General features: G+C 41.0%; 1 protein-coding gene across 1 annotated transcript; it reads left to right on the top strand.

Annotated features, from left to right (window-relative positions):
* The first annotated feature begins 5897 nt into the window (after positions 1–5897).
* On the top strand, positions 5898–14045 carry LOC147884924 (serine/threonine-protein kinase SRK2A-like). The gene is made up of 10 exons (XM_087397294.1): positions 5898–6269; positions 7419–7559; positions 7713–7787; positions 7868–7969; positions 8061–8114; positions 8222–8314; positions 8523–8615; positions 13001–13105; positions 13208–13306; positions 13427–14045. The coding sequence occupies exons 2-10, from the start codon at positions 7440–7442 to the stop codon at positions 13691–13693; spliced, it is 1008 nt and encodes a 335-aa protein (XP_087253420.1). The 5' UTR covers positions 5898–6269; positions 7419–7439; the 3' UTR covers positions 13694–14045.
* The last annotated feature ends 303 nt before the right edge of the window (positions 14046–14348 follow it).

The raw sequence follows: 14348 nt of genomic DNA, 5'->3' as shown, positions 1-14348 counted from the left end.
TTCATGGAAATGCCTACAAGCTTAAAGGAAAAAGAAGCACTAGAAATGCAACTACAACATTAAAGCAAATCCTTGATGATCATGCATTACCATAGCCTTATCTTCCACAATCAATGCCAGATGGAAGTGTGGAATGCCAACATCATCTTCCTTTGGGAATGACAAAGAAGGCTGCGCTAGAAACAATCAATAAAAATTTACAAGATAGGGAAGAGAGCATGATTTCAAGAGCAACCTTGTATAAAATTTGGCATGGACAGTTTTTCCATGTCAAGACACCACCAAAGCAAAGGATGCCAAAATGCAAGACAAGTGATGAATTGAAAAATGCCATTAAACAAAGTAAATGTGAGCACAAGCGAGGAAAATATATAAGATGGCGAACAATCCATTTAACTCATGTGCAAGATGCTAGATTGTTGTATGCCTCTTTGAGAGAGGAAGCTATTTTGCATGTCAAAAAGTCCATGTGCATTACCATTGATGACATGGTACCCATTTTCGTCCGTTCATGATGATGTATGGGTTTCAAAAGCCCCAATTGTGGTGGGACTCAAAAAAGAGAAGATTCAAGGAATCTAAATACTTTCTTGAAGATATGTATCAAATTCTTAAATTAGCTAAATATAGCAATAGAAAGGCTCAAGATTGAACAAGAATCTATGCAAACCCACTCCATAGAATGTTGGAGCTAGAGGAAATTCAAGCACTTGTGTATTAAATGCTTAAATTTTCTAAAGAGAAATGCTCAAGATAGAGCAACTTGTCAGCCCTACATTTAAACTTACAATAATGAAAAAGAATTTGCAAGGTGTATGTTAAATGTAGAACATACTATTTGTAGCTTTTCATAGATAGTGTGCATAGTACCTTTAACTTTTATAGATGTTTCTTCCATCAAAGGCAAGTGAAGCTTTGTGAATTGGGATTCAGTGTCATTATGACCAATACTATTGCAATAAATAAGAAAACCTGGATGTCTATCTCCTATTTATTGAGTCAAACTTATCACATTTTTTTCAAACATGAGCAGTACACCTATCAAAAGATCCACTTGATAAAGTCCATTGACACTTGATAAGTTGACATGCCTTGCTCCTTACTCAGGTGGAACTTCAATATCTAAGGTGCTTTATTTCTTCTTGTTGATAAGATCCTTAAATGGAGCTGTAAGAGAATTTTGAAAATATTTTTGAAGATGGGAAGTCAAAGCAATAAGGATTTGTGATTAGGATATGGCACAATATGATCAGTGGAAGCAACAACAACTTGAGATTAAAACATAAAGCAAAGAATATGTTGAAAATTGTTACAATGGACTACAATACTATCCAAGCTTGTCCTAACATTGCATACTCTTTCAACATGAGTATGGGGATTCCGTTAGCTGCCTAGTTTTGTGGGGCTCTTTGATATAGATGACTTATAGGGCTAGACCATCCTGGTAAAGGTATTGAGACACTTTTGTATCATTGCAATTTGACATATCTTCATGTACAAGACCATCGTAAAATTGATGACATGGCATGCTAGACATCTTTTCATCGATAATACTTTGAGGATTGCTACTAGTTGTGCTAAGTTGGCTCCACATAAGAGGTATGGGAAGCAACTGATCAAAATGTCTCAAGAAAGAGGCCCACAAAAAACTAGGCAATGAAAAATAAGGAAACATTCAAGGCCAGGGCAATAGATAGGGCAACACTTAAAATAGGAAGGGCTATCAATGCTATGACCTGATGTAAACCATAGTAGCTGAAGTCAATGTAGTTGTGAGTTGCACTTTTGTGGAGGGTGCAACCTGAACCACAACTCCATAGAGGATCAAAGAGCTATCACGACAAAGTAAATTGGAGATTTTGTTAGTTAGAGACATTAGAACATTATTGCATTATGTGTTAATTTGATGGAAGCACATAGAGAACATACAGTCAAACTTATACATGAGACAAAGAAGGATTTGGGAGTTGGAAAGTGATTTGGGATGTGCCAATTGCATCCTCAACCAACTTAGTGTAGCATGTGTAGCAAGGGCGAAAAAGAGCTAGAGGAGGGGTGTGGAGCAAAGTAGGAGATCAACATAAAAAGAAGGGCAAGAAGGTTTGCATGAGATTGCAGTAGACATGATAAAAGCAAAACATCCTACAAGATCTATAGCTTTATTTGGCATGTCAAAGGGAACAATTGGCTCATTCATTCCAACTTATAATATTTGGAGTGGCGAATGCCACAACTTGATGTGGATTCTCAATGGATTATGAAAGGGCTGGGAATACTATCATCCAAAATGTCAAGTTTTGCAAATATCAAGTTTTTCATGGCATACAAGAATATGTGGCTTTATTTGGCATGTGCAGGGGAACAAGTGGCTCATTCATCCCAACTTATAATATATTTCGGGAGGCCAATGCCACGACTTGATGTGGATTTCCAGTGGATTATGAAAGGGTTAGGAACTCTCCTATCCAAAATGTCACCATTTAAAAGGATGTAGACAAAGTGGTTGACATCATCAATACTTCATTCACATTCACTATTTCATGCTAGTTTAGTTGTTTAGATTGCTGAGAGATTCTTGGATAAGATTTGGGAAGGGGCATGCACTTGTAAATTTTTAAAGTAGGAGAATATTTTTTCCCATAAGTACACAAGTGGCCTCATTAGAGATTGATGGCCTTCGCTATCATGACACTAGTTATCGATCCTTATCCCTAGTGCGCCAACTCCCTTTAGCAAGAAAACCTATCAAAACCTTGAGTATGAGATGAACTTAACAATACGCCATGAGTAGAAATTAGTCAAATTAACATGGTTGTGTTCTACACTAAAAGAGCTTCAAATATGTATTTTCACCTTGAAATTTAGGTAACACATGAAAAAGTTATATTAATTTGAAACGAGATGGGTTTTCATATTTTAGTGTATTTTTTGATTTACCTCCCCCATTCAAAACACTCCCCCACTTGGGCCTCACATATTATGAAAAATATGTACAAATCTTAAAATCTTGCATATTTTTCAAGGTATATACCGTATATTTTGAGGAAGGGGGAACATGAGATTTTCATATTTTTCCCTTTCATATTTGAATTTTTTAAAGGAACCATCCATATTCTATATGGACCTTGCCCCCCCATACTCTAGATTTTGGATGAGGGTAGTAATATATACATCTTGAATTGGCGTCCCAAGTCCTTATCATCACAGACGTAACACTTCTAGTATATGGTATGTATTATCATTTGTATCATGGTTGGTTCTTGAAGCAACAATGAGGCGAGTGTGCCACTTTTTAAATTGCGAGTTGTGAAGTTGAGGGTTTTGCACCATCTAAATGTATTACAATGAAGACTTTAAAATACTTTAATAATTGTAGCTATGTGGTAGCCTTTGAAGGTAACTTTAGATATGGTTTAAATGTGATAGCCTTTCAAGATTTTGCAAGGGGCATGCACTTGAAAGTTTTTAAAATAGGAGATATTTTGCACAAGTGGCCTCATTGGAGGCTAATGGCATTCGCTATCATGACACTAGTTATTGATCCTCATCACACATGTAGCACATAGCCTAGTACATGGTATCCATTGTCACGTGTCATGGTTGGGTCTTGAAGCAATGACACGAGTGTGCCACCCTTTACACTGGAGTTGTGTATTGTTTAAATTTATTATTACCGATACTATAAAATAATTTAACAAGTTTAGCAATGTGACACCCTTTGAACATACCTTGATATGGTTTAAATGTGATCGACTTTGAGGACCTTAATTTACGAGCCTTCCATAATAGTGACTTTGGGGAGTTGTTCCCTATGTTGACTCTTTGTTGTTGCTAAAAAAGCCAAATACGTTTGGGCATCTTGGTTACTATTTAAAGGATTGCCAATGGATAAATTTTGGCCTTAAAGTAGCCTGCATAATAGTAGGCTAGATGTTACAAATGTCTTTACATTGGAGGATACATATGTGTGGAACAATTGAAGAAGACGACTAGGGTGCTTGTACTAGTAACACCCCTAATATAAGGGCTAGCGAGATTTTGTGGGTTTGGTGACTTTTTGAGTGCCATGGGAAACGAGTGATACACAATAGAGAATAAAGAAGTGAGTAGTGACATAATTTAAAAAAATTATTCTCACATATGTATAGCACATAGGAGAGAATTCTGATGTAACAGAGATTTAGGTACATTGTTTTTTCGTGAAACAACTGATATGATGGGAAGTAAGCATTAATGAATGATGTGAATTGCTTGCCCCACGTAAGCTACTCTTGTCTTGTATTAGCATCCCTAGTGCTATTGAGATTGAAAGGTCCTTTTAGAAGTGGGGAAGTTAAGGGGTTTCTAATTTTGAAAATTTTGCCATAGGCTGATCCCTTTTTTAAGGATGCACCATGTGGTTTTTACTTTGCTGTGTCTATAGTCAATGTGGATTTCTAGACTTACACGTGTTTCGTTGATTAAAATTTCCATTCTTTTCGCAAGGCCTAAGGAGATAGCCATTTATTTGTTTACTTCTTAGTTTATTTGGCTAGTGTGAAGTGTCAAAAGGATCGAGGTCATGAGGCTAATCATAGAGGAATAACAATTTTTAAATGAGAAAGAGATGACTGAAAGAAACAAAGAAAGGTGGAACAATTCCAATTATTGGTTGGGATAGTCGTTTTCAATGGAGGGTACATGAAAGAGAGAGACCTACAGTCGTTGACAACATTTGTAGCTAGCCAGAGCACCCCGGTATACATCATACTGGCAAATTTCAAGGCATTTCAGTTAAAATTTGCAAAATTTTAATAAAAATCTTTAAAATTTTCAACTTGAATGCTTTTGTATGTGGTAAGGAAAATGTTTGCTATGACATGGAAACTAGTTTGTCGTGTATTTTTCTCGACTCGAATTGAGAAATTCGGGTTACGATTTGAGGTTGCCGTTACTTTGAAGGACACAATATACATGTTTTATTTGAAAATCTTGGTATTTATTAGATTTTTGAAAAATTTTAAGATACACTAGAGCCACCCATGCTCACCCATGGTGCATTGAATGAATGCATTTGGGCCATGGGTTGAACTTGGACAAGCACTTTTGCCTGCCCATGATCTATGGGTGTTGCCCATGGTGCGCTAGTCTATAAACACCCTTAGGTGGGTTTCACAACCGCTCGATACTCAGTGGGGGTAGTGTCCTGTCCAATCAAAAATTGCACTAGAGAGGAGGGATCTTCACATCCATTCGCCCACACTACTTGAAAATTTGTGTTGGCATTTGAGCCACGCCCGATCGTGAAACAAGACTTGGGTGGCCTAGATATAGCGCTTAAGAGAGTGTTTGGCATAACTAAACCAACCACAGCAACCGTGCCCAAGATTTGAACTTGGGCCCCTCAACCGTCTTTTTCAGCAGCAGCAGCTGGCCCCGCCTTGATAGAGCAAAGAAAGTTCGACTCATGACTAAGGACGATGCATTAAGGGAGGATTCACAATTGTCACCAGAAAGGTGAAACCCTTAAGGATTGCCCTTAATGTACGGGCTTTACAAAATGTCCCCCCCCCCCGGGCGCCCCTCCACCGACCTAGTCACCCATCCATGGTGTGGTCGAGGGAGAGGGTCAATGGTGCACTTAGGAGGATTGGACTTGAACAAAGGACGAACCCAAACACTCTTAAAAGTGAAGCTAATCAAAGGACTGAAACAAAGGGGCTCCCCCCCCCCCCCCCCGAAAAAAAAAGTTGACCTTGTGAACACTGAACACTGTTAAAAGTGAGGCTAATCATAGATGAAAAGAATTTTCTCATGAGGAGATGAATGAAAGAATTGAAAGGAACAATTCCAGAGGAGAGTCTGTAGAATCAATGGGAAACAGTCGGTAGAATCAATGGGAAACAGTCTGTAGAATCAATGGAAAACAGAGAGGGATGGGCGTCCATATCGCATGTTGAAGCTGAGCAGAGCAATCCGTATGCATGCGATCGTGCAAGGCAGGTAGTAAGTAAGGTAGCGACGGGGATTCAAATATTCACTCAACTTCAGCGGATCAGAGCGATGACGACACGAGAAACGTAGCAAGTATGGAGTGTGCAGGGTTTGGACGCGGTGGCGTGGAGTAGTGCAAAGTGGAGAGAGCGAGAGAGAGAGAGAGAGAGAGAGAGAGTGAAAAACCAAATCGAAAGAAGAGACATCGCTCCAGAGAGAAGAGCCAGACCTTCGCGTGCACGCAGAGACCACCTTCTCCGGTTTTTGATTTCGTCGAGCTTCTCGAAATAACGCTGGTAAGCACCACCTTCGCTTCCTCATCCGTATTTCTTTGCCCTTCCTGTGGACAGAATTACGGCGACTTAGATCAGTTTCTCAGCTAACAGGCATTGCTGCAATTCGGTGGCGCGCAAGGGAGACAGGGAGCTATTCTTTCTTTCTCTCCCAAAGAGATGAGAAGAGGTGGAAAGGAAGCTCGGACAGGGAGCTCTACTTTCTCTCCCGATGGAAAGGAAGCTCTGCTTTCTCTCCCAAGAAGCTCAGACAGGGAGCTCTGCTTTCTCTCCCGATGGAAAGGAAGCTCTGCTTTCTCTTCCAATGAAGAAGGAAGCTCAACTTCCCTGCGAATTCCATTTGAATACGCTTGCTAATCGTAGACAGGGAGCTGATCTTGTATAGAGGGAGATCTTGCAAAGCAAGCAAGCATTCTGTATCGTGCTATCGTGCTGCTTTCCTTAGGGTATTAGATAGCTGCGTGCGATGACTAATCTGCAAGTTCCAGTTTTTTACGAAAGTAGGAAAGGGAGCGTGTTCTTCTCTCCGACTTATAATATTGAAAGAGGATGGATGGAGCCATGTTCCTCGCAAATTCGTCGAAGCTTCCCTCGAGCAGATTTTGCATGGCCATGATTTGCGAAGAAGGCACCATACACAAGAAGCTTAATCTCTGCCAAGAAATCGTTCGTAGATTGTCCCAATTTGAGAGCAGAGGAGGTGAGTATGGAGGACGGGGAAGAAGCTGAGACGCCTTCCCTCGCCGTCTTGGGACTGGGAACTGCAAAGGAGAAGCTTCTGTGCTTGCGTGCTTCAATTCTGCTCGCGGAGGAGGTCATGGCGATGTTGATCTTCTGTGTAGGGTTGATTGATTGGGAATCCATGGCCTTGATGATGATGATGAGGAGGAGGAGGAGGAGGAGCAGGAGAAGTTGGCGCCTCTCCATCTCTCCTCCTCTCCTCCCCCAACACAAGCTTTCTTGGGGCCGCGTGCCATCCCCCTCCTACAAGTCAGCCCTGTCCTTTCCGCATCGCTTCTCCCACCTCCCTCTTCCTTCCCCTCTGCCTTTTGGGCTCCTCCCTCACGGTAGCCTTTCGTTTTGGGTCCTCCTCCATCGCTCCCTTTCCCTACCCCCCTCTCCAGTCGCTCTGACTCGCGCTCTTGCTCGCAGATCTGCCCTGCTTTCTTCAGCATGGAGCGTTTCGAAGTCGTCAAAGATATTGGTTCCGGTAACTTCGGCGTTGCTCGTTTGCTGCGGGACAAAAAGACCCGCGAACTGGTTGCTGTGAAGTATATCGAGCGTGGTCCGAAGGTACGATCGCCATTTCTTGGCTTTTGGGCATAAGCATACTAGTTTCTCCACCACACAGAGTAAGGCAATTAGGAGAAATTGCTTTTGTTACTCGCTGATCGAACCCTCTCCTACACAGTCTTTTCTCACGTCACAGTATCTGATTTGCTTCAGATCGACGAGAATGTTCAGAGGGAGATTATCAACCATCGATCTCTACGCCATCCTAACATTGTTCGTTTCAAGGAGGCAAGTAATATTTATCCGTTTCCTCCTATTGGTTACTTTTCTGGTGTTACGATTGGCTGATAGTAACGTACTGGCTACAGGTTAGTCTGACACCCACACATTTAGCAATCATAATGGAGTATGCTGCGGGTGGAGAGTTATTTGAGCGCATTTGCAACGCTGGCCGTTTCGGCGAGGACGAGGTCTGTTTAGTTATATTAGAAAAGTTTTCCTTATCTACAGTTTCTTTAACTGCATAGCTCAACTTGTTCGTTTGTGTTCTGTACGTCTCAGGCGAGATTCTTCTTCCAACAGCTAATTTCAGGAGTAAGCTATTGTCATGCTATGGTAATTTCTCATGACTTTGTGATGTTTTCTCTTAACTCTGTTAGATTTGGCAAAATGCAAAGCTCAAGCTGTAAAGTCTACCTGACCTAAGGAATTGTATTCTGTAGCAAATTTGTCACCGGGACCTGAAGTTAGAGAACACTCTACTGGATGGAAGCCCTGCACCTCGGCTCAAAATTTGCGACTTTGGTTATTCAAAGGTATGATCGGATGTTAACTTGTGTTTCTCACGTGCATGTGCATGTGCGTGCCTGCACATGCCCGTGGAGATAATCTGCTGCCAAAGGAGTTTGTAGATGTGACTTTTGCTGTTTGTGTGAATTTGGGTCGCAACGTTGAGTCCACAGATATCTCTTTTTCAGTATTGAGGATATCTATTGAACACATAATGGAATGGATGCCTTGCAGTCCTCTGTATTACACTCTCAACCAAAGTCCACCGTTGGAACACCTGCATATATTGCTCCTGAAGTTCTTTCTAGAAAGGAATATGACGGCAAGGTAAACTGTGTACATTCTACCCTCGTGTGCCAACAGCCCCTTCCCTATTGTGAAAAAATTGAAAGGAAAAATGAAAGAGAAAAGTTTAAAACAAAAAACCAGAGATGGAAAATAATGTCAGATTCATAGAGTGCAAGGTTTTCAAACTTTCTTTGTTTGTTCAACAGTATGTTTTTTTTTTTCCCTTTTTTTTTGGGGGGGGGGGGGGGGGTTTCCTCGTGGTGGGGGTGGAGAGGGGTTTGAAACTAAGCAAAATTATTGTCAGTCAAATGCATGGGACAAGCCAGATTAAATACAAGCATCTTGAGCTAGTTGAGATCACATCCTTCCCCATACATGATATGCCACTGACGGGTCCTGGTGGACATTGGCTTCTTATACCCCAGCTAGATGTAGCAAAAATCCTCAATAGGCGCATTTAAATTTCCCTTCATTAGATTAGTAGTTCTTTGAACGCCTCACACATGCACTGACTTGCATTGTTTTTTGTGAAAGAGAGTTACCTGACCTGTGATGTGTGAACGGTGATGGTATCTCCCTCGCAGCCCTAAGAAAAGGACCTAAGGAGTAGACGAGTGGGAGAGTCCTATGGCCAGAAGTTAGCTCAGGTCTAAGCGAACTTCTTGGGGTTGAGCCTTTTATTGGGGTTAGAGGGCAACCTTAGAGTTGGGACTCCAAGAGTGCACTTCTTTATGAATGCCGTGATAGCCCAAGTGCAAGACACCCAAGGATTCAAAAGACAGTTTTACTACACTAGAATGAATACGGACGCTCAAGACTGTATAATGAAGTGCCAAAAATGGCAGGTCAATCAAGTTGAATGCATATAGGTAAGCAGTGATTAGATCCTTTAGGAACTCCATCTGGCAAACAGCAAAGCACCTCTACTGATTTTATTGTGTGATTACCAAACTAGCTAGATTATGATGGAGCAAATCTATAAATTATTGGCTTCCAACTGGTATTGGCTATAATTTCAACAGTAATTTTTGGAAGGCTATTTTCAGGAGATTGGAAACAACTCTACATTTGAGTAACAGTCAAACTGAACAGGCCAATCAAATTGTAGAAGATATGCTTAGAGTATACAAGTGTTAAAAGGGCTAATTCTATCAGCCTAGGCAAAAGGCAAGGATTGCATAGGAGAGTCCAAAGAGGGCATGAAGGTAGTAATGTGCATCTATAGGCATGGCTGCCTCTTTTTTTAAAATATTAGACGCACTGTTAGACGCGTCTATAGACGCACTCTTGGGGGAGAGCTCGAATGGAATTGAGGGTGAGGTGGTTAATGAGAAAAACATCTTATTGCCACAGGTAGCAGTTTTCAACAATTTAGCACCATCTTTGATAACATTGCCAATGACATCAACCATCCATGCACACCCATCGTCACATTCTTTACATGGGTATGTGCTCCATTACCAGGCCCATATTAAATCTTGCACAAATGCATCTCCTCGTTCTACTTCCTAGCATGGAAACACTCTGAACTGTCAAACTTCTGATTAACTCATTGTGTTAACTCGAAATTCTTGTTACCCCTAAAATCAACTGCCAATCATGCTTGCTCTGCGATACACGTGTACAATCTCGTAAAACATAGCACCTATTGGGACAGCTTGTCTTCTTCAGCTCCCAGCCTATTTGCATGTGCATGTGTGCCTACTGACTCACAGCCTCCTTCCACATTTAAGGCTCTAGAGCCACGAATGACTACACCTCATGGCAGATGAAGCAATGCACACCAACCTTGGGCTGGGGATGTCCTATTTACTAATCTGGGACACATACCCTACCTTTGTAGAGCAGATAGTCATCTTCTATGCTATAATTCTTCCATTTAAGTCCACCAAAATCTGGTCCGTCACTGTTTTCATGTGACTCCTTAGTGAAACTGGATTGTCTCTTTAATTGCTTTTCATATTGGGATACCAGGAATCATGATCACGTTTTCCTTTTAAGGACTTTAGGAGTTATTTTGGAATTTAGTAGCTAAATTCATTAACCATTGGGGCATTCGGTTTAGGGATTCCATGATCAAATAAAAATTCCCTTTCTGATACTTGAACTGAAAATCAATTGCTTTTTATCAACTTAATCCATTGAGGGTTTCTTCTCTTAGACTCTTACAAATCCATTTTATAGTTTTGTGATCAAATAGGATGGATCCTATTGACTTTGAGAGATTGCAGATATTCCTGGGCTGATCGAGATTCTACCGTCAATTCATGAATGTAGTGAACCATTCCTAGTTCAAACACATGGGTACTAACTTTGCAACAGGTGCAGTGCTTTACAAAGTGATCAACCAATTGTTTGGTTTTTTAGAGTGAAAAGCTAGACCATGCACGGCAGAATTACTTAGCATATGAGAAGGAATTATATGCAAAATCTATGCTTTGAAAAAGTGGAGAGATAATTTATATGGTGCCAAAATTGAGTGACTTTATCAGGATCCATAGGGATTCCTACTTGGGAACATGATATGTCCCAATTTTCAAAATATTTTAGTTCTTCTGCAAAGAATTCACACTTGGAATCGTTTACAAAAAGAGAGTGGTCTCTCATCAATTTCAACACTTGCTTCAAGAGATCACGTTTGTGTGATCCAAATTGAGCTGAGGTAATTTTGCAATTTAGAAAACTACAAGTTAAGGAGAAGGAAATTTTCTAGCTTAGTAACAGTGGGCTTAGAGAAGGATGATATTGCTAAGGGTGACACTATCAAAGAACAATATCTACCAGCAATTAGGGCCTTACGATGGCTATTCCTATCATTTGCAGCATGATGAATGTGACAAAGCCCATGGAGGGAATGGAAAGGGACTACAAATCTTAAGGGTGGATTGATGGTAACATTGTGATGGGAAGGGGCTAGGGACTGATTTTGACTCCTTTCTACATTGTAGTGATGTATCAATACCTCACCACGTTCCAATGTACCCTTTCTGTAGTCGAAGGTGTGGTAGGGAACGTCAATAAAAAATATCAAACTTTGAAAGTGAGTACCATAGGCTAAAAGGAAATAGTAACAAGGAAGCAAGCCAAGGGGAAGTGGAAACGGATGAGAAGATAGAAGGGTAGTGGGTTGATTTTGGATTGCAGATGGAAAGAGCTGATTTTGACTTTGCATGACACTGCAAATAAAATGCACAGGATGGAAGTGTCTAAGAACTGAGCTGATTGGAGTTGGAGAAAGTGGCTAGCAGCAGATCACTGCGTCTCTGAGAGGGTGTGTGTGTGTGTGTGTGTGTGTGCGCGCGTGTGTGTGTGTGTGTGAGAGAGAGAGAGAGAGATGCAATCCCGTTGCAATTATTATGCTGTCATAAACTGCCTGTGGTGTATTCTGAGTTTCAAAGTCTGTGGGCCATGGGAACAGGTCATCAAAGGCAGTTTGTGTCGACAGTGTTTTGAGAGAGAGAGAGAGAGAGATGCAATCAAGTTGCAAGTGCAACACCCCGTTATGTTGTCATAAAGTGCCTGTGGTGCATTCTGAGTTTCAGAATCTGTGGGCCATGGGAAACAGGTCATCAAAGGCAATTTGTGTCGACAGTGTTTTGAGTTTGAGTTTGAGAGTTTGAGAGAGAGAGAGAGAGAGAGAGAGAAGGGGGGGGGGCACTCATCAGGTGCTCACAGTTTATGGTACGTTAATTGCAAACACTGTAAGGTTTTGAAAATTATTGTGGAGCGAGTGAGATTGGTGGTCTGCCCAGGCTGAAAGAGTGTGATGATGTCTTGTAGAGTGGAGGTGGAGAATAGGGTATTGTCTACTTTCTGCTATGGAGAAACTCCTTCATGTTGTTTGCTGCATTGGGTAACTTGCAATCTAGCTACACTACCTATTCACCTCTCCTACCAATTTCAATTAGTTTTGGTGAATGGAGGTTTAATTAACTCATGTTTATCTATGGCTTAATTTATTTATGCTTTAATTAAGCTATGTTTCTCTATGGCTTAATTTATTTATGCATTAATTAACCGATGTTTCTCCATGTTTTAATTTATTTTATGCATAGACTATGTCCAAGGGGGGGGCTTCCCCAAATGTTCAAGAAATGATTCGAACCCAAAACCTTCTTGTTCCCACTCCTGAGCCCTACCACCAAGCTAATGTCTCACATTGCTCCCTCTTTAATGCCCCCCCCTTATTTAATTCAACCTCTAATCTTTCCCCATGAGACTAATAATTGCCCCTCCCCCTTCCCCCTTTATTTAATTGAAGCCCTTTCCCCTTTATCCCACTCCCCCCTCCCCCCACTCAAACTAGGGGTACCTATTTAGAGCTGTGAAAGTAGTCGATTGGGATGTATGCATCTTGGGAAGAGCATCGCAAAGGTTATCATGATTTTACTGATAAATTGTGTTGTAACATAATCCTGGGGCAGATTGCAGATGTGTGGTCTTGTGGTGTCACCCTGTATGTAATGCTAGTGGGTGCCTATCCATTTGAGGATCCTGAAGATCCTAGGAATTTCCGAAAAACCATTGGTGTAAGTCAGTTTTCTTACTTTCTGGACCCTTTGTCAATCAATCTTCATTGTCTTTCACATTGTTGTGCTGCAACTTCTGCTGATATTGTGTTGGCCCTGCAGCGGATTTTGAATGTCCAGTATTCCATTCCAGACTATGTGCATGTATCTCCCGAATGTCGCCATCTTCTCTCACGCATCTTTGTGGCAAATCCAGCGAAGGTGCAACTCTTTCTTTGCTTTATTTACAGGATAAATAAGTGTCCAAAATGATAAATACTTTCCTACCGTTTTTGCACTTCTGTGCCCTGATGATTGTATTTATTCTGTGTTGTGGTGCAGCGGATAACAATTGCTGAGATAAAAAGTCATCCATGGTTTCTGAAAAATCTGCCAAGGGATCTATTAGAAGGATCTGACACTAGCTACAATCATGATGATCCGAATGACCCCCCACAAAGTGTGGATGAGATCATGAGGATAGTGAATGAAGCAAAAGTTCCTGGAGTCAAGGTCGGGAATCTATTAGGGGATCCTGTACTTGATACAGATGAAATGGATTTTGATCCTGATGTGGACAGCAGTGGAGATTTTGTTTGTGCTGTGTGAAGCTAAATTATGGACAATGGAGCCAAGATTGCATGTTGCAGCTGCAGAGGACTCGATGACCTTTTAAATGTGGATATGTTTGAAGGAGTATCTCTAGCTTTATCCCAGTGGATATGCTGCGTTTTCACTTGCATGAAAGCCATTTTCTGTATTGGACCTAGCTGGTCATGTACTTGTGAATTCGACCAGTAAACAGTGGAAATCTGGCAACTGCATGTCAATTGAAAGGACCACTATTCATGTTAATCAGAAACAGGGTTGAGGTTTCTTTTCTGCATGGAGTTTTGAAGATCTTAAGTTGCTCTTTAAAAAATGTATCTGAGGAGTTCTTTGTTTAACACTTTGCAGTGTTCCCCCTTTCTTTCTATACAGACTAAACGTGTTTTGTATATTATTATTTAGTTTTAGACAGGCTTTGCAAGCTTCCTATGCCTTTTGTGATGCACTGGTAGTGGTCCTCTCTCTGTTGATTGTCTATTGTTTGAAGAACATTTCATATGGTCTAATGGTGTTAGTTGTTGAGTTGGTTCATGTGTCACATTCTAATGCATGGGGTAGCCAAAATCGTTTGTTGGAGGACCCACATGAAGCGGAGGACTTTACTTGTTTAGATAGTGAACACCTTTGAGGCATTTTAAAAAAAAGATATAAGTCC

This window comes from Dipteris shenzhenensis, chromosome 26 (assembly GCF_047967505.1).
Source record: "Dipteris shenzhenensis isolate YYH24624 ecotype China chromosome 26, Dip_SZ_1.0, whole genome shotgun sequence".
Taxonomy (NCBI): domain Eukaryota; kingdom Viridiplantae; phylum Streptophyta; class Polypodiopsida; order Gleicheniales; family Dipteridaceae; genus Dipteris; species Dipteris shenzhenensis.
This window is presented reverse-complemented; position numbering and strand designations above follow the sequence as displayed.

Coding starts and splice junctions, on each gene's coding strand:
- LOC147884924 (XM_087397294.1), top strand. CDS start 7,440: ATGGAGCGTTTCGAAGTCGTCAAAGATATTGGTTCCGGTAACTTCGGC. Junction 8,616..13,000: donor GAAAGGAATATGACGGCAAG/GTAAACTGTGTA, acceptor ATCCTGGGGCAG/ATTGCAGATGTGTGGTCTTG. Junction 13,307..13,426: donor TTGTGGCAAATCCAGCGAAG/GTGCAACTCTTT, acceptor GTTGTGGTGCAG/CGGATAACAATTGCTGAGAT.